Source organism: Lagopus muta, chromosome 13 (genome assembly GCF_023343835.1).
Source record: "Lagopus muta isolate bLagMut1 chromosome 13, bLagMut1 primary, whole genome shotgun sequence".
Classification (NCBI taxonomy): domain Eukaryota; kingdom Metazoa; phylum Chordata; class Aves; order Galliformes; family Phasianidae; genus Lagopus; species Lagopus muta.
In genome coordinates this window covers 15,249,613-15,268,181 of record NC_064445.1, presented here as the reverse complement: position 1 = coordinate 15,268,181, position 18,569 = coordinate 15,249,613, and the positions used below count along the sequence as shown (strand labels likewise).

The following is an 18,569-nucleotide window of genomic DNA, read 5'->3' as shown; positions in this document are numbered from 1 at the left end:
AAGGGCGGAACTTTATTATACCTATGCATTCATGCAAATAAAAGCATACACTTTGTGTCATGCAACATCAGCCAGAAAATTCTCCAGGTCTGAATGTTATTGTTTCAAGGTTGCACTCAACACTGGCAGAGTGGGAAAGTTAGAGGTTGTCAATGTCCTAACACTTTAATTGACCGTTAGCACAAAAGGAAAATGACACGGTAGAAGAGCATGACACATTGCCACAATTTATTTACTAAGCCAGAAATGTTAATAAGACTTATGTGCCATAAAATATATAAGCTCATTAATTCTTTGTAATGTAATAATGCACCGATATATCAGACTTCACACAATACAGTAGCCCAGCCATTATATATATAGCCACTTATTTTAGTTTGTGAATTCAGTATTTCTGTCACGTGGTAAGTAAATTTGTCATAGTTAAGGTGAGCTTTTTGCCTTTTGCCATGAAGGTCAAGGTATCAACCAAGCAAAGTTTCCAAACAGCATTGGAGAAGATGCTACAAGAATGACCTCACTGACTTGATGCCTGTTGCATCAGGACCTGGAGGAATTCAGCATGTTCCCAGCTGGAGGTGGGCAGCCTGTCACCCTGCAAGACAGCTGGTATGGAGGCTGCTGACCACAGTGTGTTCTTGCAAAGGCTTCAGATTCCTCCTACAGAGAATGCTCTGCAACCAGTGCAACAGTTCTAGTCTGGGAATGAGCAGCTGAGGAGACCGGTGCTTCTCCCCAGTTAAAGGCTGGTGGAGGATTTAGTTTGCAGCTTGTCTATGGAAAGGTCACAGAACAACTGAGTTGCAGAGATTGCAAGACAGACTATTTTTATCTCAAGATGCTTTGCTTGTTATCTTTTGTGAAGAGATGGCTGCTTTTATCTGAGTGGAATTTCTATGGACTAAATATTTCAGTCATCAGAAGAGAATAAATGCCAAACTAAAATGCAATGGTTTTATAGGCGCAGAAGCTTTCACTATTTCATGTACTGTTTTTGTTCGTGTTTCCACTGTGCTAATTAAAAGATCTATGAATGCAGAGCCCACAGATGATGATACAATGCTCAGCACTGCAGAATACCATATGGTAGAGTGTGTGGCCATCACAGGCCACCTGCTCACCCGGGGTCAGCTCAGGCACCAGGCTGAAGGCCAGCTTCTGCCTTTTGCAAGCATTGGTACTTCCAGATAATCTCATTTCCAGAGGCACGTTGCTGGTTTGATAATTGATGTTTTAATAAAGCGAGGGCACTGCGGCTCCTGTGTCTCGCCCTGCGTGGTTACGCGGTGCACCACACCATTATGAAGGCTCACAGAGTAATCGAACTCCTCCTCGTGCCCAGTCCATTTCACTAGACAACATAATAACTGGCATTAAAACTATTGCTGCTGGGTTCAAGATCTCTTCTGAACCAAGTGGCAGAATCCCTCCAAATGATGATAACTGCGGTGAGACAGCTGGAAGCAGATTCCTCCCATAAAAATGCTGAACTGTGTGTCCCACCCAACACGTATGGGCTGCTGCGCACTGAGCTGCTAGCGCATGCCTTCCTCGCTTCAGCTGAGAGCTCGATGGGACCTGAACAAAACTTCAGGCACATGCCAACCTCTACAAGGCTGGCTGTGGGAAACTTGGGAAGAAACATATCTGCAGTGTGCTTTCAATGCAGAACACTTGATTGCTCTGTCAAACCGAATGGATTATTTGCAATGGCAGACACCATAACGCCCCCTTCACAGATCACTCTGCTGTAAAAATAATCTGTGATTAACTGTAACTAGATTATTAGTGAGAAAAACTTTGGGTTGAAACTCCCTACTTTTGCCATAACAGCTACGCATAGCACCTGCCATATCTTAATACCTGGTTTGCCTTCACAGACCAGCCACATTGTCTTCGCCTCAGTGAATAAATTGAATTCCTCCCACTGTGAAGGTATGTCTGGTGTCTTGCAGATAAACAGCGTCTGATCTGGACCAAAACAACTTCTTCTCTGGTTGATTTGAGGCTGGTTTTGTTTATTGAGGTAGAATAAGCTTTATGGAAATGTCCATTTCACTTGCAGCAAGGTGCCTAAAACCTAAGAAGAAGCTGGATCTTAACAGCTGCCATTATCTGCAAGCGCACTGCTTTCATACGGATTGCTTCTGCAAATCTAGCTGCATTATGGTAAAAATAGATCAAATTTAAATTGAGGACATCTAAACAGTTCTGGCTACTAAACCTGACCTCCAGCTAGCTCTCTGCAAAGCTCGCAGAAGGATGACTGCACTCATTCCTGGGTTTAAAGCAGTTGTGGATGTATTAATGGTCTAATTCCAGGCAAAATGTTAAAGCTAGCATGTACCTGTCTAGAGACTGCAGCAAAAAAAACAGCTGCCACTTGCTGCTGGAGGGGAAAAAAAGGCCATGTAGACCAATTAAAAGCAATCAAACGTACGAACAAATGCAAAATGCAGAATGTTCTGAATCCAAAGAAGAATTTCAGATTTGGAAAGAAATCTGCACTGCTCTGGTCAGGATGCGGCTTCATGGCATTAAAGGAGTGTGAGCTGGGGCTGCTGCTCACCCCTCATCTGCCCCTGCAGTCCCCAAAGCAGTGCTGAGCTTTCCCTGCTCCTGCGGTGTGTGGGTTCAGGAACCGTGTCTGGCTGAAAACTAATCACCTCAATCAGCTTAAGCTGAAGTGTAAGTGCACCCTCAGGTTCACTGTTACCTTGAAAAGTCACCGGTTGTTTCTTTTCTTTGAAAGCAAGCTGCCCTCTGGCAGGTTTCTGTGACCAAACCATCAGTTGTGCTGCGTTCAAAGCCAATAAACATATTACAGAGAAGCACTTCAATTCTCATCTGATATGACTATGCCTATTAAAAAGTTTTTCCAGACAAACACTCAGTTAGGGTTAGAATATTAAGTCAGTTAATATACTTTTTAATCTGAAGCAGCACTTCATCTGCAGAGTCCTCTCCTATAGACGTATATTTTTCTTATAATTAAAAATTGAGCCAACTGCCAAGTGTGTTTGCTTATACCTGATGGGTTTTTATTTTTAAGCAGTGCTCAGAAATGGCTTTGCAGATTATCCCATTATGAGCAAAAAGATAAGATTTGTTCAGCGGCAGTCAATACCTTACTTCACACATTGAAATTTTCAGGTGACAATCTTGGTTTGGTTCACTGGAGACTGAGCGTATGCAGTGGAAATCACTGTGTAAACAAGTGAACCCTTGAGCAATGAGACCTTTTGCATGTAAGTATTAGCATGCCAGCTTCTCCAGGAGTCCAGCATTTAACTGTCAGCATAAGGCTTCAGCTATAGGTAATAATCAATGTCTGGTTTGAGAAGTGCAAAATTAAAACCCACTGGCCTGGCTTTCTAACAGTTTTTTTTCATGTCAAGTGTTCTGGAAAATACAAAATGCACTGAGATGGCTTTGACTTAAATACCTTTTCATGGGGAGATCTACATTTAGGTAGTTAAATAGCTCTCAGGCTTGAATGGTTGGTATATTTTCTTTCTTGCATCAATATGCATGTGCCTGTATAACCATCTGCCTATCTATCTATCTGGTTGTGAAAATCTTTTGTGCAACAGAACATTGGAACTAGGTAAATACTGTGAGTTTTTTGCAAAGTAGCACCCACACCAGCACATTCACCCATACACCTGTTAAGCACACAGAGACAGATATGGACACACATCAGTGTTAGCAAAGAGTACCATTTTGCTTTTTGTTTTGACCACATGACCAAAACATTCTGCACAACATTTTACAGCTGTGGCTTTTTTGGTGTTACTTTACAGAAATCAGATCAAAAACTGTTTTACTGTTCATATCAAAACAAGAAAAGTAATGAGGGAAAAACTTATCCTTGTCTACAGATGCAGATTTCAATTCACATGTTTGAGATGCTGGGGTAAATTTCACTGGGGTAAGTTTAATTTATTGTGGGTTAAAAGCAAACTGCATAAATCCATAGAAAGTCTTCACAGTTGCTTTGATTTCTTGCCATGCACTGATTGTATGTTTTGATTCAATTTCATGTAGTAGCACAAAATTCATGCCAATTGGTTCTGATAGTCCTGACTGATGGATTACTTCCTATCGGTACTGCTCAGCCTCAAGCATTTCTATTTATGCTAGCTTTGTCTTTATTCTGCTCTATGAAACGCATTTGCAGACCTCATCACAGCCTCCTCTATATTTCTCTTTTGCTGCTAACCTCATTCTCTCATCTCTTTCTCTCCACACTCACTTCAGATGTTGCTTCCAGCACAGCCATGTATGCACCCCACTGCTATGTGGAACAGTATTTTCCTCCTCCTGCTGAACCCCTTCTTTCTCCTCCTCCCCTGCGTACAAAGGCTCAGAGAAAGGACTTGCTCAGGTGGGGCTCTAGAGGTGAACACAGCTTACAAGGCTGGAGGAGCCTGCTTCTCCTTCCCTGAACTTTCTACACGATGTCTCACTATATATATTCCTCGCTATTTCCTCACAGTTGACAAGCACTGATATTTTTTTCATCATTTTCTGACAGTTTGCTCTCACTTCTGGGCTCTCTCTTTTGTTGACACTGACACTGTCAGCGTATCTCCTTCCTTAATGGCACAGAGACAGAGCTGTGCTCACGCAGCCTGACACAGGGAGCACTTGGCATGGTGGGATTACAGCTTCCTCCCACTCGGAGCCAGCCTTTGTTTCCCGTGCTCCTGATGCTGCCTACTACAAAATTCAGAATTATGCAGTTCAGCTGTAGCGGTCCCTGCTCTAAACTTCACAAACGTTGCTCTCTATGCATTCATCGTTCCCCAGTGCAAAATCCAAATAAATGAGTTTAGCAGCCTAACGACCGCTGTTTGCTGCTCTAGGCTAGGCAAGCAGCTGTGGCACATTGACAGAAGCAGCTCAGAGCTCTGAGACTCCGATTCCCTGGGATCACAGGGCGGGCAATGCTTCCCCCAGCCTGCCCCTACCCTTGCTAATTTCCAGTGGGTGAGGGCCCAGCAGAGGAGTGCAGAGCGAAGGCACACACCACCAGCCTTCAACACTCCTCTCTGCTTTGCTTGCTGCAAGCTCCACTGTTCTCTTTCCAGCTTTCTTCCATAATTTCTTTTTTATGCTTTTTTTTCCTACTTGACATCTTCAAAGACTGCATGAGGAATCTTGGGTTGACTAAATCGATAGGAAAGTTGATTTCTACGGGGACAGGTTTCACACTGTCTTTATTTAATAACAGACAGAATATTATCTAGAAACACATAAGCCCATTGACTATGAAGATCAATGGGACTTAGATTCCTAAGCCATTTAAGTCTGTTTAAACATAGCATCCATGGTTTATACAGGTTAGGAAGAAAATACTTCGTTAAACACCCAGAAGGAATTACAGTGTTTCAACCAGGCTGGTGCCTCTGAGAGGAGGAATTTGAGACTCTTCACTCAAAATGTCTGAAAATAAATCATGAATCTTACTCAAACTTGACTCCTTGCAGAAATCCTTCTGTGAGAGTATTATTTACATTCAGTAGGTACTCACAAGAAAACCCATCAGAGAGCCTTTGAACCTTGCCTGACACTGTAAACAGGCACTGATTTTGTCAACTGAGGGTATTTGTTACTGCTGTGATGCATATTTGGACATGCATTATCAGATCATGCCAGAAAAGCATAGAGAAATAAATTTTAGGACTAGTGCTCTCAAGTGAAATTCAAGACATTTTCAGAATGGTTCTTGATATCTCTAGCAAAGTTTTCAATCTCTGGATCTCAGGCTCTCAGGAATTTCTCAACTTAGAAAGCAACCACTGACCTCTTCCAATTCGTTCTATTTCTGATGTATCTTTCATGAGCAATTCAGTGCTCTTATTATTGTTCACACTAACCACCAAAGACATTGGCTTTGTTGTTTCCACTGACGTGGACACAGAAATCTAACTGAACTGGCAAGTATAATAGAAGAAAGAAATACATATGGATGGAAGACCTAGAGGGTTTTACATCATATCATGACTTTCTCCAGTTTTCACCAGAGACAGCTACATGCTGCTCAGTTCTCCATTTTGCTTTGAGCAGTTGATTGAATGGCTATTGAGTGATGTTCAGACATTTATGATTTTCCTGCAATGTGACCTACATTGCTAAACTTCATAAATTTATCCTCTAAGGCAGTGTATCATTTTGCATGCCATACCCATCCCAAAGGAATCTATCAGCAGGAGATGAGGCCCAGTTTGTACACGCCGAATGTCCTTCAGACATTTTTAGCTAATTTGTTTGCAAATGTGTGTGTTATTGTCAGCGTAACATACTGCATAAAATGGCGCTCTCTATCATCCTGTTTGCATTTCTCTGTGTCCCAAACTTAATAATTCACAGCCATAAACATAATCTCTGTATGGCAGGCTACAAATGGGTACAACCAATTTCTGTCTTGACATCTGCATTTTTTTTTCCTGCACTGACACAGTATCTATTCTCATTTTTGCTCATGAGGAACAATGGTAGAAAAGATGCCAAAGCAAAACCAGTATCATGAAGAGGGGAAATCAGACACTCCTCCTGCCATTTTATTCCTGAGGCTGCCACAGCTTGCTTTCATTTGACTTCAGCAGCCTGTAAGATAACTCAGTCCTAACAGTAATACTGGATATATCACTAATTCCTCCAAAGCAACTGGTGCTAAAACCTTTCCAGTCCTTGTTTATAATCAAAGCAGTGAGACCCAGAAGCATGAGATAGCAATGAAACAACACTCTCTAGAGTTCCCTCATGCTGACATGCTTCAAAGCCCTGCCCTTTGTAAGCAGTTATTATTACAGCATTGTTTTGACACCATCTACAGACTTCCAGGTTCCCCTTAGCACCCGGAAGTATTGCCATGCTGGCTTTTCTGAGCCTCCTCCCCGTGGTTACCGTGGTGCAATGTTTTCAGTCATACAACCCTTCCCACATTTGCTTATTATAGTTTCCAATGCAACAGTTTGCCACCACAGAAAATTTCAATGATCCAACATAGAACTGAATACCCATTCCCATTCCCCCACCCCCCCATCACTTATGCACTGGTATTATTCCTGTAATTTCTGTATGCTTTCTTCTGATCTGCTATGGAAAGACCAAAATCTCAAAGACCAGCCCTCACTGACCAGCAGGGTGTGATACATCACTGCAGGAAGCACACCATCATCCCTGGTGACTATTGCCTTCCACGCTCTCCTATACAGAAGCTCCGGACTTGGTCTCTCTCACCCTAGCACTGTGCAGTGTTTCCAGATGCTCAAAGCAGAATATGCTGGGCAACCTAAAATACTTGGAATAGAGGCAGTAAAGACAGATCCAGCTGAAATAATTCACTTTTTACAACATGCAAAATTTGTGCTTTTGACTCCACAGATTGTATTGGATTGGCTGGTGAGAGGAGGAGAGCAACACACACATTACCAGCCCTGCCAATCCTAAGAAACGGTGGAACAGTAACCAACTCCATCCAAGCACTAATTTCTTAAATCATACACGGTCCTTACTATCAGTGGGTGTGGATGAACAACTGGATTAAAATAAAGGAGGGACACTGCCTACTTGGCTTGCTTCTGAATGCTCCTATCAACGGTCACATTTCCTCCAGGTAACTCCAGGTTGACAGGGACTGCTTTATAATATCTGAACAATTATGGGAGCTCTGCAGGGTATATAAAACCCAAGAAATATATAAAAGTATATAAACAAAAGTATATATATACATACTTGCAAATGGAAGTATTTCCATATGCATCTATAGCATATAGTAAGTATAAATTTATTCTTCATGCATACATTTTGTTCACTACGTCTCCTTAACAGCTGAAAAAGTCAGATACAGTCATCAATATAACTCAACCCACTGCAGGCTCTCACCAACCTGGCAAAGGTGTGCTATCAATTCTCAGCAGTGCAATTCAGCACTGCCGACACCCCTGCCATAAATATCGCCATATTCTGTTGCATTGAAACCATCCTTAAACAGGAGAGATAATCAAAGATGACTTGTGCATAAGGACTAAAACATGCGGCAACCAGAGACATCAGTTGCTTAGGAAATTGCAACAGGAGGTCCTCAGTGCTGGCCAGCCCTGCTAGCACCTGAGAGCACTAACATGGCACTGAGATGCTACCTTCGTGCCAGCACCCAGATCTTGTAGACATTACTTACTTTCTCCAGTCTCTCATTAGGAAAAAATAAATAAAAATTAAATCTGTCTCTAGCAAAAAGTAAGGTAAAAGCCATGAAAGCGCTGTGCCACAACTCCTCTTTGCCATGGGTCACATGAAGCGTCCAGTGCCTCCTGCCTCGACAGCCAAGGAAAAGGCTGCAGGTGCTGAAAGCTGATTAAAATGTACATAGTATTTTTACTCAGTAGTAATGCATTATTTATGGCAGGTAATTGAAATAGATGGCTGTTTTGCAGGTGACCAATAGAAAAAGAGCACTTGGGACTTTAAGGAAGAAATTGAGCGTTTCTTCACCGCATGGTATCTCACTTCTATGAGTAATATTTCAAATCCAGTGATAGAATAATTTGATTAGAATATAAATTAGGTGTGATGAAACCATCCTGCTCTCTGTTTGATATTCTAAAAATCACATTATACACCTACAAGTTTGATTCATGAGCTCTCACAGATTCTTTTCCACCTGAGGTCCTAATCCTATGAGACTCCTTTCTCTCAGTCCCTGTTAAAGAGAGGCCACTTAACCTCTCCTCTACCCCCAGGAAAATATTATTTTATCCTCTACCTGAAGATCCCTTTTTGAAGAGGCTTTCAGCTTGGTTTTGCTTCAAAATATGAATACTAGCAAAGTCTTTTCCTTGCAAACGCGATTATGACTGGAATTATTTTGTATAGGTTTCTGGTTACAGGGACTAATTATTTGAGGGAGGGCTTTTCTGGACTACTATCAGCTTTTCTGGACTACTTCATACATCCAAAATCAGAAAAAAAATAACAAAACGAAGAAAGCTCTGACCATCTCCTGTAAAGGAAGACCACAAATAATTAAAGATCCTGTAAATCATCATTTTAGCTTTAATGAGCTTTAAGTTCAGTGATTTCAAGCATACATATAATACCTGCTTCTGCAAAGCACCAAAATGGACAGCACAGAGAATCTGTATATTTTAGGTGCACTAACCACACTTAATTAGAAGACTGTTTCAAAAGCCTCACAGAGATAGAGGACTAAAAGCAGATCAAGAGCAGGAGTAGTTTTGCTATAGGGAGAACCAAGCCTTTGCTTTTTGATGGCATGTAGCTCTTTAACAGAGTAACAGTACTAAACACATACCACTAAAATAAGGCAGCAAGAGAGCATTCTGTGCTTTCTGCTTTTATAAGAATGCAGTTTATACTGTCATGTTTATAGAGAAACACCTACAGGAACAGTATGTCTTCCTCCAGCCTGCAATACTAATTAATTAATGGGCACTTTGTAATCCTGTAGTTCGTTTGTGCTATCCTACTCTCACCCTGGCTTGAAAGCGTTCAGCCTGGAATCCATTTGGCTTTCATGCCGGTAGCTTGCTCCCTCTGCTTCTCACCTGCTCATCAGATCATGGCTTTGTCTTTGTATTTTCCTTTCCTGCTTCCGATGCACTCAGGGAGAGTCCTGTTGAGGCTGCTTGCTCCGATGAGCAGCCCCTCATCGCTGCACTCAGCTGAGGTCACTGTGTCCTGGGAGCTTTTTGTTCTGCTCAAAAGGCATCCACAATGCCACTGAAGCGTACTGTGCCTGTGCAGATGCTGGTGGGGAATGCCTGCAGCATGTGTGACTGCGGGAGCAATGTCAGTGTTTGCATTTTTGAGAAACAAACTGCATTTTAAAGCGATTTTGCTCATCTTCACTCCTGCTTTTCAGCATTCTTTTCTGTTTGATGTGGGTCTTCAGCAGAATTACTGCTCTCTCCTCTCTCCTACACATCATTTGTTCAAGGTAGGCTGCCCAGGATGTGGCACTTGTGCCACATGTGGGTCCGTGTCTAGTCACTCCCCTTTAAACCTTGTTCTGGAAATGTGCCTTTTAATTTGACCTATGCAAGCAAATTGCCTACATAAGTAACACTGACACATTTTTATGAGGGAGCAAAACATTTTGCAGTGTCACTGAAGTTTATGCGAAGCAACACAATATAGATGGTTCCCTCACATGGAGAACTGCTGAACAAAAGCTGATGAAGTGCAAATGTCAAGAAAAAGTCTTCAAACCAGACCTTTCATTTTGCAACACAGCAGTGACAGTTATTAACACCATCAATCAGGCCGGAGCTATTGCTTTGGCACAGACTCATGCCTGCTGGGACTGACATCAGCTTGAGAGCAAGGCCATGGTTTCAGGCTAAGAGAAAGCTCTTGGGATTCATTTTCTGTTTCCTTGCAAACGTTTAGTCTCTTCATTCGCAGGGAATGTGCTCAAGATTGGTTTACGCTGCTCCCAAAAACTAACTGCAAAAATATAAATGACTCGAGGTTCAGAGTGGTGGAAATTCAGCCCACATATTTCTCATGGGAGGAAAGATAGGAGGTGAAATTGCAAGATGGTAGAAATACCTGCTCATTCCCTCCTCGGCTCTCACCAAAGCAATGGAGGCAGAAGAGAAAGAAAGCTTATTGCTCAACCAGAGCTGAAATACGTTTCCTTTGACACAACACCTCCCACCATGTCAGTATAACTTTTAGGAACACTGGATCTAATGAAGTCCAGTTTCCTAAGGACTTGTGTCTCATGGCTGCCTGACTTGGGAGTTTAATAAAATCCAAGCACCAAACGAAGCTCTTCCCGTGAATGGGGCATTTATTAGATCCTGAGTGGATTCTCTAGAGTTTAATAAAAGAAAGCCCGTGCTGCAATATTTCCTTTTGAAAGGGCACTTTAGGTCTTTCTCCCGTAACTGGATTAATATTTTGTATGGGACTTGTAGGAATTTAATTGCTGTGAAGGCAATTTTCCTCTGCAAATTTGTTGGAAATCAGCCAAAGATTCTGGTTTGCTGTATATTAGTGAGGTGAATATTTACGCTCACAGATTGAGGGAATACTAGCAGCTCTTCTTGATATTCTTGAAAAATGTTTTACCTTAAAAGCTTAGCCCTTGTTCATGTGGCAATATTCAGAGTTCTGGGGTCGGCATTTACAAAAAGGATGACGAGCTCTACAAAGGAAGATACCGGACAGCTGACCTTAATGTAGGTAACCACCTAAATTTTGGCACCCATGGCGAGTGCTGAGCACATATACATGTGTAAAGCATGTTCACAGATCTGGTTAAGACATGCAGCTTTCTTTAGATGGGCTTCTCATTAATAAATGAATTGCACTGCGCTGAGAAGTCACTCAAGCTAGCTTTGCACACGCAGAAACAGAACTGAGGAGACCAGAATACCATATAAATACCTCAGCCTAATGTCCCGTTCCTTCTAAATTCAGATTAACACCCTCAGAGTGAAGTATGAGATCAAAGCCATTAGTCAAAGCCGGGTAGTTGAATTGCCACAACTCATAATCTTTTCAACCCCAGCTGTCCTTACCCCCACCCCTATCAGTTATGAATACAAAATTCTCTCTTAAGAATGAGAAAGCACTGAATAACAAACAGAGAGTGATTAGAAAGATGTGTTTCTGTCAAACCTGATATTGGAATAAATGATTAAACACTTTCATAATCAACTCATATATTAAAGTGAATGCCTTAAAGTGAAAGCATGTCATTTATAGTAGTTTTCACAACAGGCAGTTATTCTATGTGTTTACTTCAAGAGTACATTTTAGTATTTCAGTAAATCAAGATATATTGATTTTGAGCAAGTTGTTGATTTTATTGTCAGAGCAAATTTAGCTTTGAGAATTGATTTTATTTGCCTATTTCGTAAGTCCCGCTAAACACACAATTTGTGAGCAACCCACACTCACTTGATGTAAATGCCACTTGTAATTTAGCCAAAAAACTATCTAACTGAAGATGGCCAAATTCATTTTTCATTACTGTTGATGCCAAGCTGGAATAAACTCAGTGGTCTTGCAAGGACACAAAATTATTCTGACTAAGTGAAAATATCCCTTATTTTCTTAGATATAATTTCAGATTAACATGTTTGACGTCAATGGGGTGTGATTATTTCTCAGTTTTCTGGTTATCAGCAACAATTTTGAAAAAAAAACAACAACACCCTATCAAGCCAATTTGATAGAGCTACTTTTCAGAACACGCATTCCGGGTATTCATTTAGCATCTATGCTTTACAAAATATGTGAAAATACTCAAAAGTCTGGATTTTGCGAAAAACTTCAGTAAGAAGAATCTGTTAGAAGCCCACAAAATAAATGTTCCAAACAAGAAATGCTTCCTTAAGCAACATGTACATCTATGCTGCAGATTGCTAGCAGCGTTAGTTCACCTACCAGTGACAGAGAATTAGACAGCAATTACTACTGCAGCTTACTTTGCTGCTTTCTAGGTTTAATTTAATGGCTGATTTAATATGCCATCACTTATTTTGTTGTTACGAATATTTACTGACATGCATTCTCAATTTATCTGAAGATTATCTCACAGTCTGTGATAAGAAAGTATCTCCATTTCCCAGAATGCTGAAGCCTTTGCAAACTTTTCAGAAATTTGTTGCAACAGAAGCCTGTAGGTGCTGTGAAATGGCAGCACAAGGCTTGTTCATGGAGAAAGAACTGCCTTTCTGCTTCTGTGGAAAGAAGACCTTATCCCAGCTGAATGCCCATGCCCAAAAAGCAATACAAAGAAGAACTCGCTTTGTGAATGCATCTTCTTATCTATGATACTGCAGAAGTTTTTTTCTCTTTCTCTCTATGGTATTGGGCCTGTATTACCTTGTACTAAGGTAAATCTGTTTCCAGCAAGTAGCCAGCCCACCATAAAACAAGATTTTAGGGGACAGAGCTATTTACAACTTTGGTATGTTTGATTTCAACCTGAAGAGTTTTACCTTTTCAACTTCATTTTCATGTTAAAAAACAAAGCCATTTTATCTCCACATTTGCCAGACCCCCTGTTGAACGTAATTTGCTAAAGGGTGTTTGTATTTTTTAAAAAGGAATACAAAACCATCAACATGAAGCACTGCATTTCAGATTTAGGGAGGCATTTTGTTACTGAGCAAAATGAGGGAAATAAACCAAAATTTGCACGTAAATACACACTCACAAGTTATATGACCAAAAAAGCAGTTATGTGTACAGCCTCAGACGCGTATCACAAGGAGGAGGCAGGGAGCAGACAATTCCATGTCCCTCCGAGATCTCTAATCCGGTTACTGATGCCCCAGGCATTTGTTATGTGTATCCAAGAAGCAAGCAAACGTGCTTCAGGCAGCAGTAAGTTCCATGAAGCATGGCTCCTGCCAGCAGGTCTGCAGCAATGGAGCGGAGAGTCAGTGCCTCCAGCTGCAGAATACTGGTTGCTTCAGTGGGTTCCTGCTCATCATCTGCAGGACTGGCTATCCTACAAGATGAGGTGCCGGAGCAGAAGTCAAGGTGCCCAGAAGCAACATGTCCTTAAGACAACTACTAGGCTAGTTTAAGCTTGGGCTTAGCACAGCTAACTCAACTGACCCTGTTGTTCTGCTTTACATGGAACAGCTACATATCTACTGAACCAGAGAGAATAAGAAGGTATATATATCATTTCCCTGTCCTGCATTTTCAAACGCTTAGTGACATGTAAAGTGGAACAAGGACACTATCTTCAGTTTTGACCCTAGTAATACAATCCTCTGGTGCTGCTGTGACGATAGCACTATATTCTATTGTTTGTCCCTGTGAAATCTGATAAAAATTATCCAAGGCATTGACTCCATATTCCACATTTACATTTTTACTGCTGTAATTCAAACTCTATTCAGAATCCAAGAGCAAGTTCTTACCACTGTTATTTCTTACCACTGTTACGCAGTATATTTTAGCTGTGATTTTGCAATTGTGAAAGATTGAGGGAAGAGCAGGGAGAAAATGAAATGCAAAATCAACAGGATGGCTGTTATTAGCCTTCACAGTCCATAATATACCCTCTGTGTGCTACATGAATGCCTCAAGTTTTCTTCAAGTACTGCTTTCCTGTTTTTCCCCATGTTGAAACTGATTAATTCAGGTTTTTATTGGTATAGGGCAATTCCTTCCTTGTGCTACCTGTAAGGGTGGCTCACTGACTAGTCAGGAGTACTATTTATGTTTCTTCATGATTATCTAGATATCTTTTTAGTGTAAACTAGAGAGACGGTAAGTGTGCTTTAGTTCAATTTCTTTCACTCTGCCCTGAAAAGAACTGAAAAGCACTTGGAGAAACAGGCTGAAAGGCAGCAGCTTCAGTACACTACTGTTTTGTAATTACATACTGTAATGCTCTTCCGTGATTTAAAACAGACTTAGATGTCAACAGAATGTATATTTTTTCCATTTAGCAGTCCAAGCAAATTAGTCTGAATACTGGACTAAAGGAAAGTACTCTAAACATCCCATAAACTCCTAGGAAGCTGTACCTGAAATTAGCTAGCAACTTTCTAAAGCAGCAAATATTCATTATATACTCCCCACACACTCACATGAAAACTCCTGGATAAAATCAAACGCACAGTTTTGCATTTACATAATACACCTTATACATTTATATAATACACCTTGAAATAATAACGTGAATGAAAGATTCACTCCACACTGTGCAGTTCAGAGTTACCTGATTCACCTGGCATATTCTGATATATAATCCTCCTACAAGAAACCAATTTTTCTGTCTCCACAACGTGCAGAAGAGTGACAAAACACACAAAAAACCAGGTGTCTACCTGAGTGATGTCCATTCCAGAGTCACAGCTCAATGGCTGGGTTGATGTGAGGCCGTTGGAACCTATTATTGTTGTGATCACGCCATTCTCATCAATTTTCCGAATCATGGTACCGTCAACAAAATAAATAAATCCATGCTTATCTATAGTGATACCTAGATGAAAGGAAAGGGGGAAAAGAAAGTGTTAGCATTGACATTTTCCAGATTAAAGAAATATTTCCTCTCCTCTTAAGGCCCTGAAAATCAGATGATTAAAATGAGTATGGCTCAGTTTTTTTTCTACCTATTACTTATTTGAGGCTTATTCAAATTGTATATGGAAAGATCTTATCCAGACATCTGACTGTCTCTGACTCACAGAAAGAAGGAAAATATAAGGAAGAAACAGAACAAAGCACCAGATGCTTTTCTTGTCATATATATAACATAAAATTATGCTCAACAGCTTCATGGCCTTCATCACAGAGCGGGACAAGATCAGCTTTTCGAAAACCTTATCTTGCAGTTGATTTTTCTTCATTTTCCACTTTCTCAATTCTCATGCAGATGCAATTTTTTGTATTACTGCATTGTGTGACTTCCTGGAGCACCTGAACAAGGAGGAAGCACCAACAGAAAGCAAGAATGACTTCTGCAGTGCAGGGGCTATACATACTAATGGTACAAAATGGGCTCTGCTTACCAGGTGGAAGGAATACCTGTGCTGCAGAATATACTGCAGTGTGGTGTTGCCCAAAGCACAGGGTCACCTACTGGAACCAGTCTCATGACAAGAGTGGCTTCAGCAAGAGCTGGTGCTGCTGGGTCTGCATTAGCTCTAGCATCACTACACTGCAAAGGAGAGATGGACCCTGAAACAAACACGAGGGCACTGCAGAGTTCACGGTCTTTCCATGTTTTCTGTATTTCACTGGGGAAATTGGAGCACAGAGTGCTTGCTGTGTCCCACCAGCAGCGTGTGGTGCCTCCCTGTCACAACCCATGCCTGACCCTGGTCTATCCCAGTCTCATATTTTTTCCTCATTTCTCCCTGCATTCAGTATTTGTCAGACGTTCCTATATTGTGCGAAATGTATGTAGGATCTTTCTTTCCTGAAATGTTGAAATAGCTAGAAGAGCACTTCTATTCATGTTAGGTTTGTGAAAATACTAAACCTGCTCGATTTCTTGCTTTAAACTACTTCATAATTTCCCATTTAAAGTTGTGTAACTTGCAATTATAGCAGCTGCTGTGCACAGCCAAGCTATTTTAATAATGAATTTATGTTCTGCTACAGAGAAATAAAAGGCAGAGGGCTTGAACAGATGGTTTGGACAGTGGCTTATATGGTTCTTGATTTTTGTCCCCTGCATTTAGCACAACTGAAGGCTGCATGTTCTCTGAGTTTACAAAATACTTGTCTGCCTGCCAGCTAAGGATATCAAGCAGCAATTCCATGCACCGTAAGAAAAGAAAAGAAAAAAAAATAACTTTACCCCCATCTCCTAGTCCATCTTCCTGATATTTCACTTCTTTAAATACTTAGGAGCAGTGGTAGCTGAGGGTAGTGGGGAAATAGCGTGGGGGACAGAGGCAGGACCAGGCAGCTGTGATGGGCATCACACAGATCTGTGAGGCTGACAGTCCCTCCAGGCCCCTGGGTACATGTGCATCTGGCAGCTGGAAATGTGTCTGACCTTCAGGCTGCCTCTTACAGTGCTATCACCCAATGGCAGAGCCCCCGAATAAATCACCCATGGATGCTTTTCTAGCAGAGAGCAAGAATAACATCAGCACCAGTCTCTACAGAGGGGCCAGCAGGTTACAAGGGCTTGCCTTTCCCCCATACCAGGCAGACTGATGGCCCCGGTTTCATGACCTGATCTTTGGTTTGTATCTGTGTAAATGAGAAGGGCTATGTTCACCTCCTTCTACCGCAGTGTGGAGCCACAGAGCAGGGGGAGCTCTTGGTATCTTGTCTTGCTGAGGCACTCTGCATACCTGAGATCCTTCCTGGGCTCTGCACTGCTCTCAGCAGTGCTGCAAGGTAAAGTTAAAGCGTTAAAGGTGTTCATTAGAAAATGAGAAAGCTGTTAGGAAACCATATTAGGATTTCTTCTTGGATATGGGAAGGTCTCTTCAGATCCAGCCCCGTAACTCTTACAACTTTCTTGGAAGTCTCTTCAAGGCTCTTTCTGATGGAAGGGGGGAAAAAAAGCCTTGCTGTGGAATGGATGGTGTGTGAATGCAGCTATGATTGTTGGAGGTGTTTCTAACCTTCCTGATAATGCCTTATGGAGCTGTGTCAGTTGGTATATCAGACACAGAAAGGTGAGCTGAGACTTGCTTTGCTTTTCAGCTTAGCTCATGCTTTGAAGTGAGAAAGCTGATGTAGGTGGGACCTACAGCACAGCTGCTGTGCCTTGGGGCCTGCCTTTGCATGGGCAGCAAGGAGCAGTACTGCTCACCTGGGCCGGATCCATGTCATGGATAACCAAGGCCAGGATCCATCATCAGGGCAAGTGCATCTTGTTTTACGCAATTTCCCTGCAAGCAGATGGCTCTGTTGGCTGCAAACCAGCCATTATGTAAAAGTCAGAAATTAAGCAAAAATGAAGCAAAGCTACTCAGCTGTGTTGCTGAATGGATTTCAAACACTGCCTATACAAGAAAACCAAAGATTTTTTTGCGATAACAACACACATTTTACTTTCCAGCCATGGCAGAAAGGCAGGCTATCTGCAGGGGAAGCACATATGCCAGTGTGGCATGAACAAGCCCATGTCTTCAGTATTTGAGCAAAAGATGATAAATGCCTAAAGAGGCTTTCATATATATGTCATAAAAGATGATAAACTTAGCCTAGTTAGCTAAGTTTCTTCAAGTACTAGCATACAGATGTTCCACAGTGGACCTGTGCTCACTCCTATATACTAAAAGAATGTGACTTTGCCTTTTTGAAAAAATTACTTATGCATTTAAAACGTGTTGAGAAATGCCCTGTGTAAGGCATCCATTAGAAAACAAAACACAGGTTTGTGACTCAACTTCCCCAGTTTATTCATTGTTACAGCTGGATTCCATGATGCTTCACCTAATCCGTAGTCCAAGAGCTTATTTTAATCCTTTGCAGGTGTACAATGTAATGTTTAATCACTGAGGAAGTAGAGGAACCACGTGTACGCAATGTGTGATGATTTGCTGCTCTGGATGTAAGGGTTGTCACTGCTCACTCTGTGCTCACTCTGAGTGGGAACAGTCATTCCTAGATGTTGCTTTGCTTTATCATTTTAATTCTGCTAACCAACATTTAGCAATGGAGTGCTGCTGGTGTGATCACATGGGCTATGAAGCACCATCACGAAAAAGACAGCAGCAGAAGTTTTGCTCTTTCTGTTTTCTGCACAAAATAATGCTTGGATGGGCTCATTACAGCCATGACGTATGTAGAAGGCTGACTGTTCCATCTCCTATTATGTGCTCTGAGGAGTGATTTTGGTACAGGGTTATTTCTCCTGACAGATCTTAGTGTGCATAGATACGCTATTAAAAATGCAAATAACACTTTGAAAGTTAACTGATCACTTCTGTGTGTAGTTCCCATAGGTATAAATTCAAGATACATATGAATGTTATAGATCTGACCTTTACTTTCACTCTTGAAACTTGGCCTTGCATTGTTAATGGAGCTAAACTCATGGTGGATTTATAATTAAATTTGAAACTACAGATTAAAATTAATACAGCCAG

The 18,569-nt window shown here is 41.4% G+C and overlaps 1 protein-coding gene across 10 annotated transcripts in view; it reads right to left on the bottom strand.

The window, feature by feature from the left end:
* TENM1 (teneurin transmembrane protein 1) overlaps positions 1–18,569 on the bottom strand; it is a 537,663-nt gene that overhangs the window by 28,889 nt on the left and 490,205 nt on the right. For all 10 annotated transcript variants that reach the window (XM_048959375.1, XM_048959377.1, XM_048959378.1 and 7 more), the window contains one exon: positions 14,838–14,992. In XM_048959375.1, the coding sequence (XP_048815332.1) occupies positions 14,838–14,992 (155 nt within the window). The remainder of the gene's footprint in view (positions 1–14,837; positions 14,993–18,569) is intronic.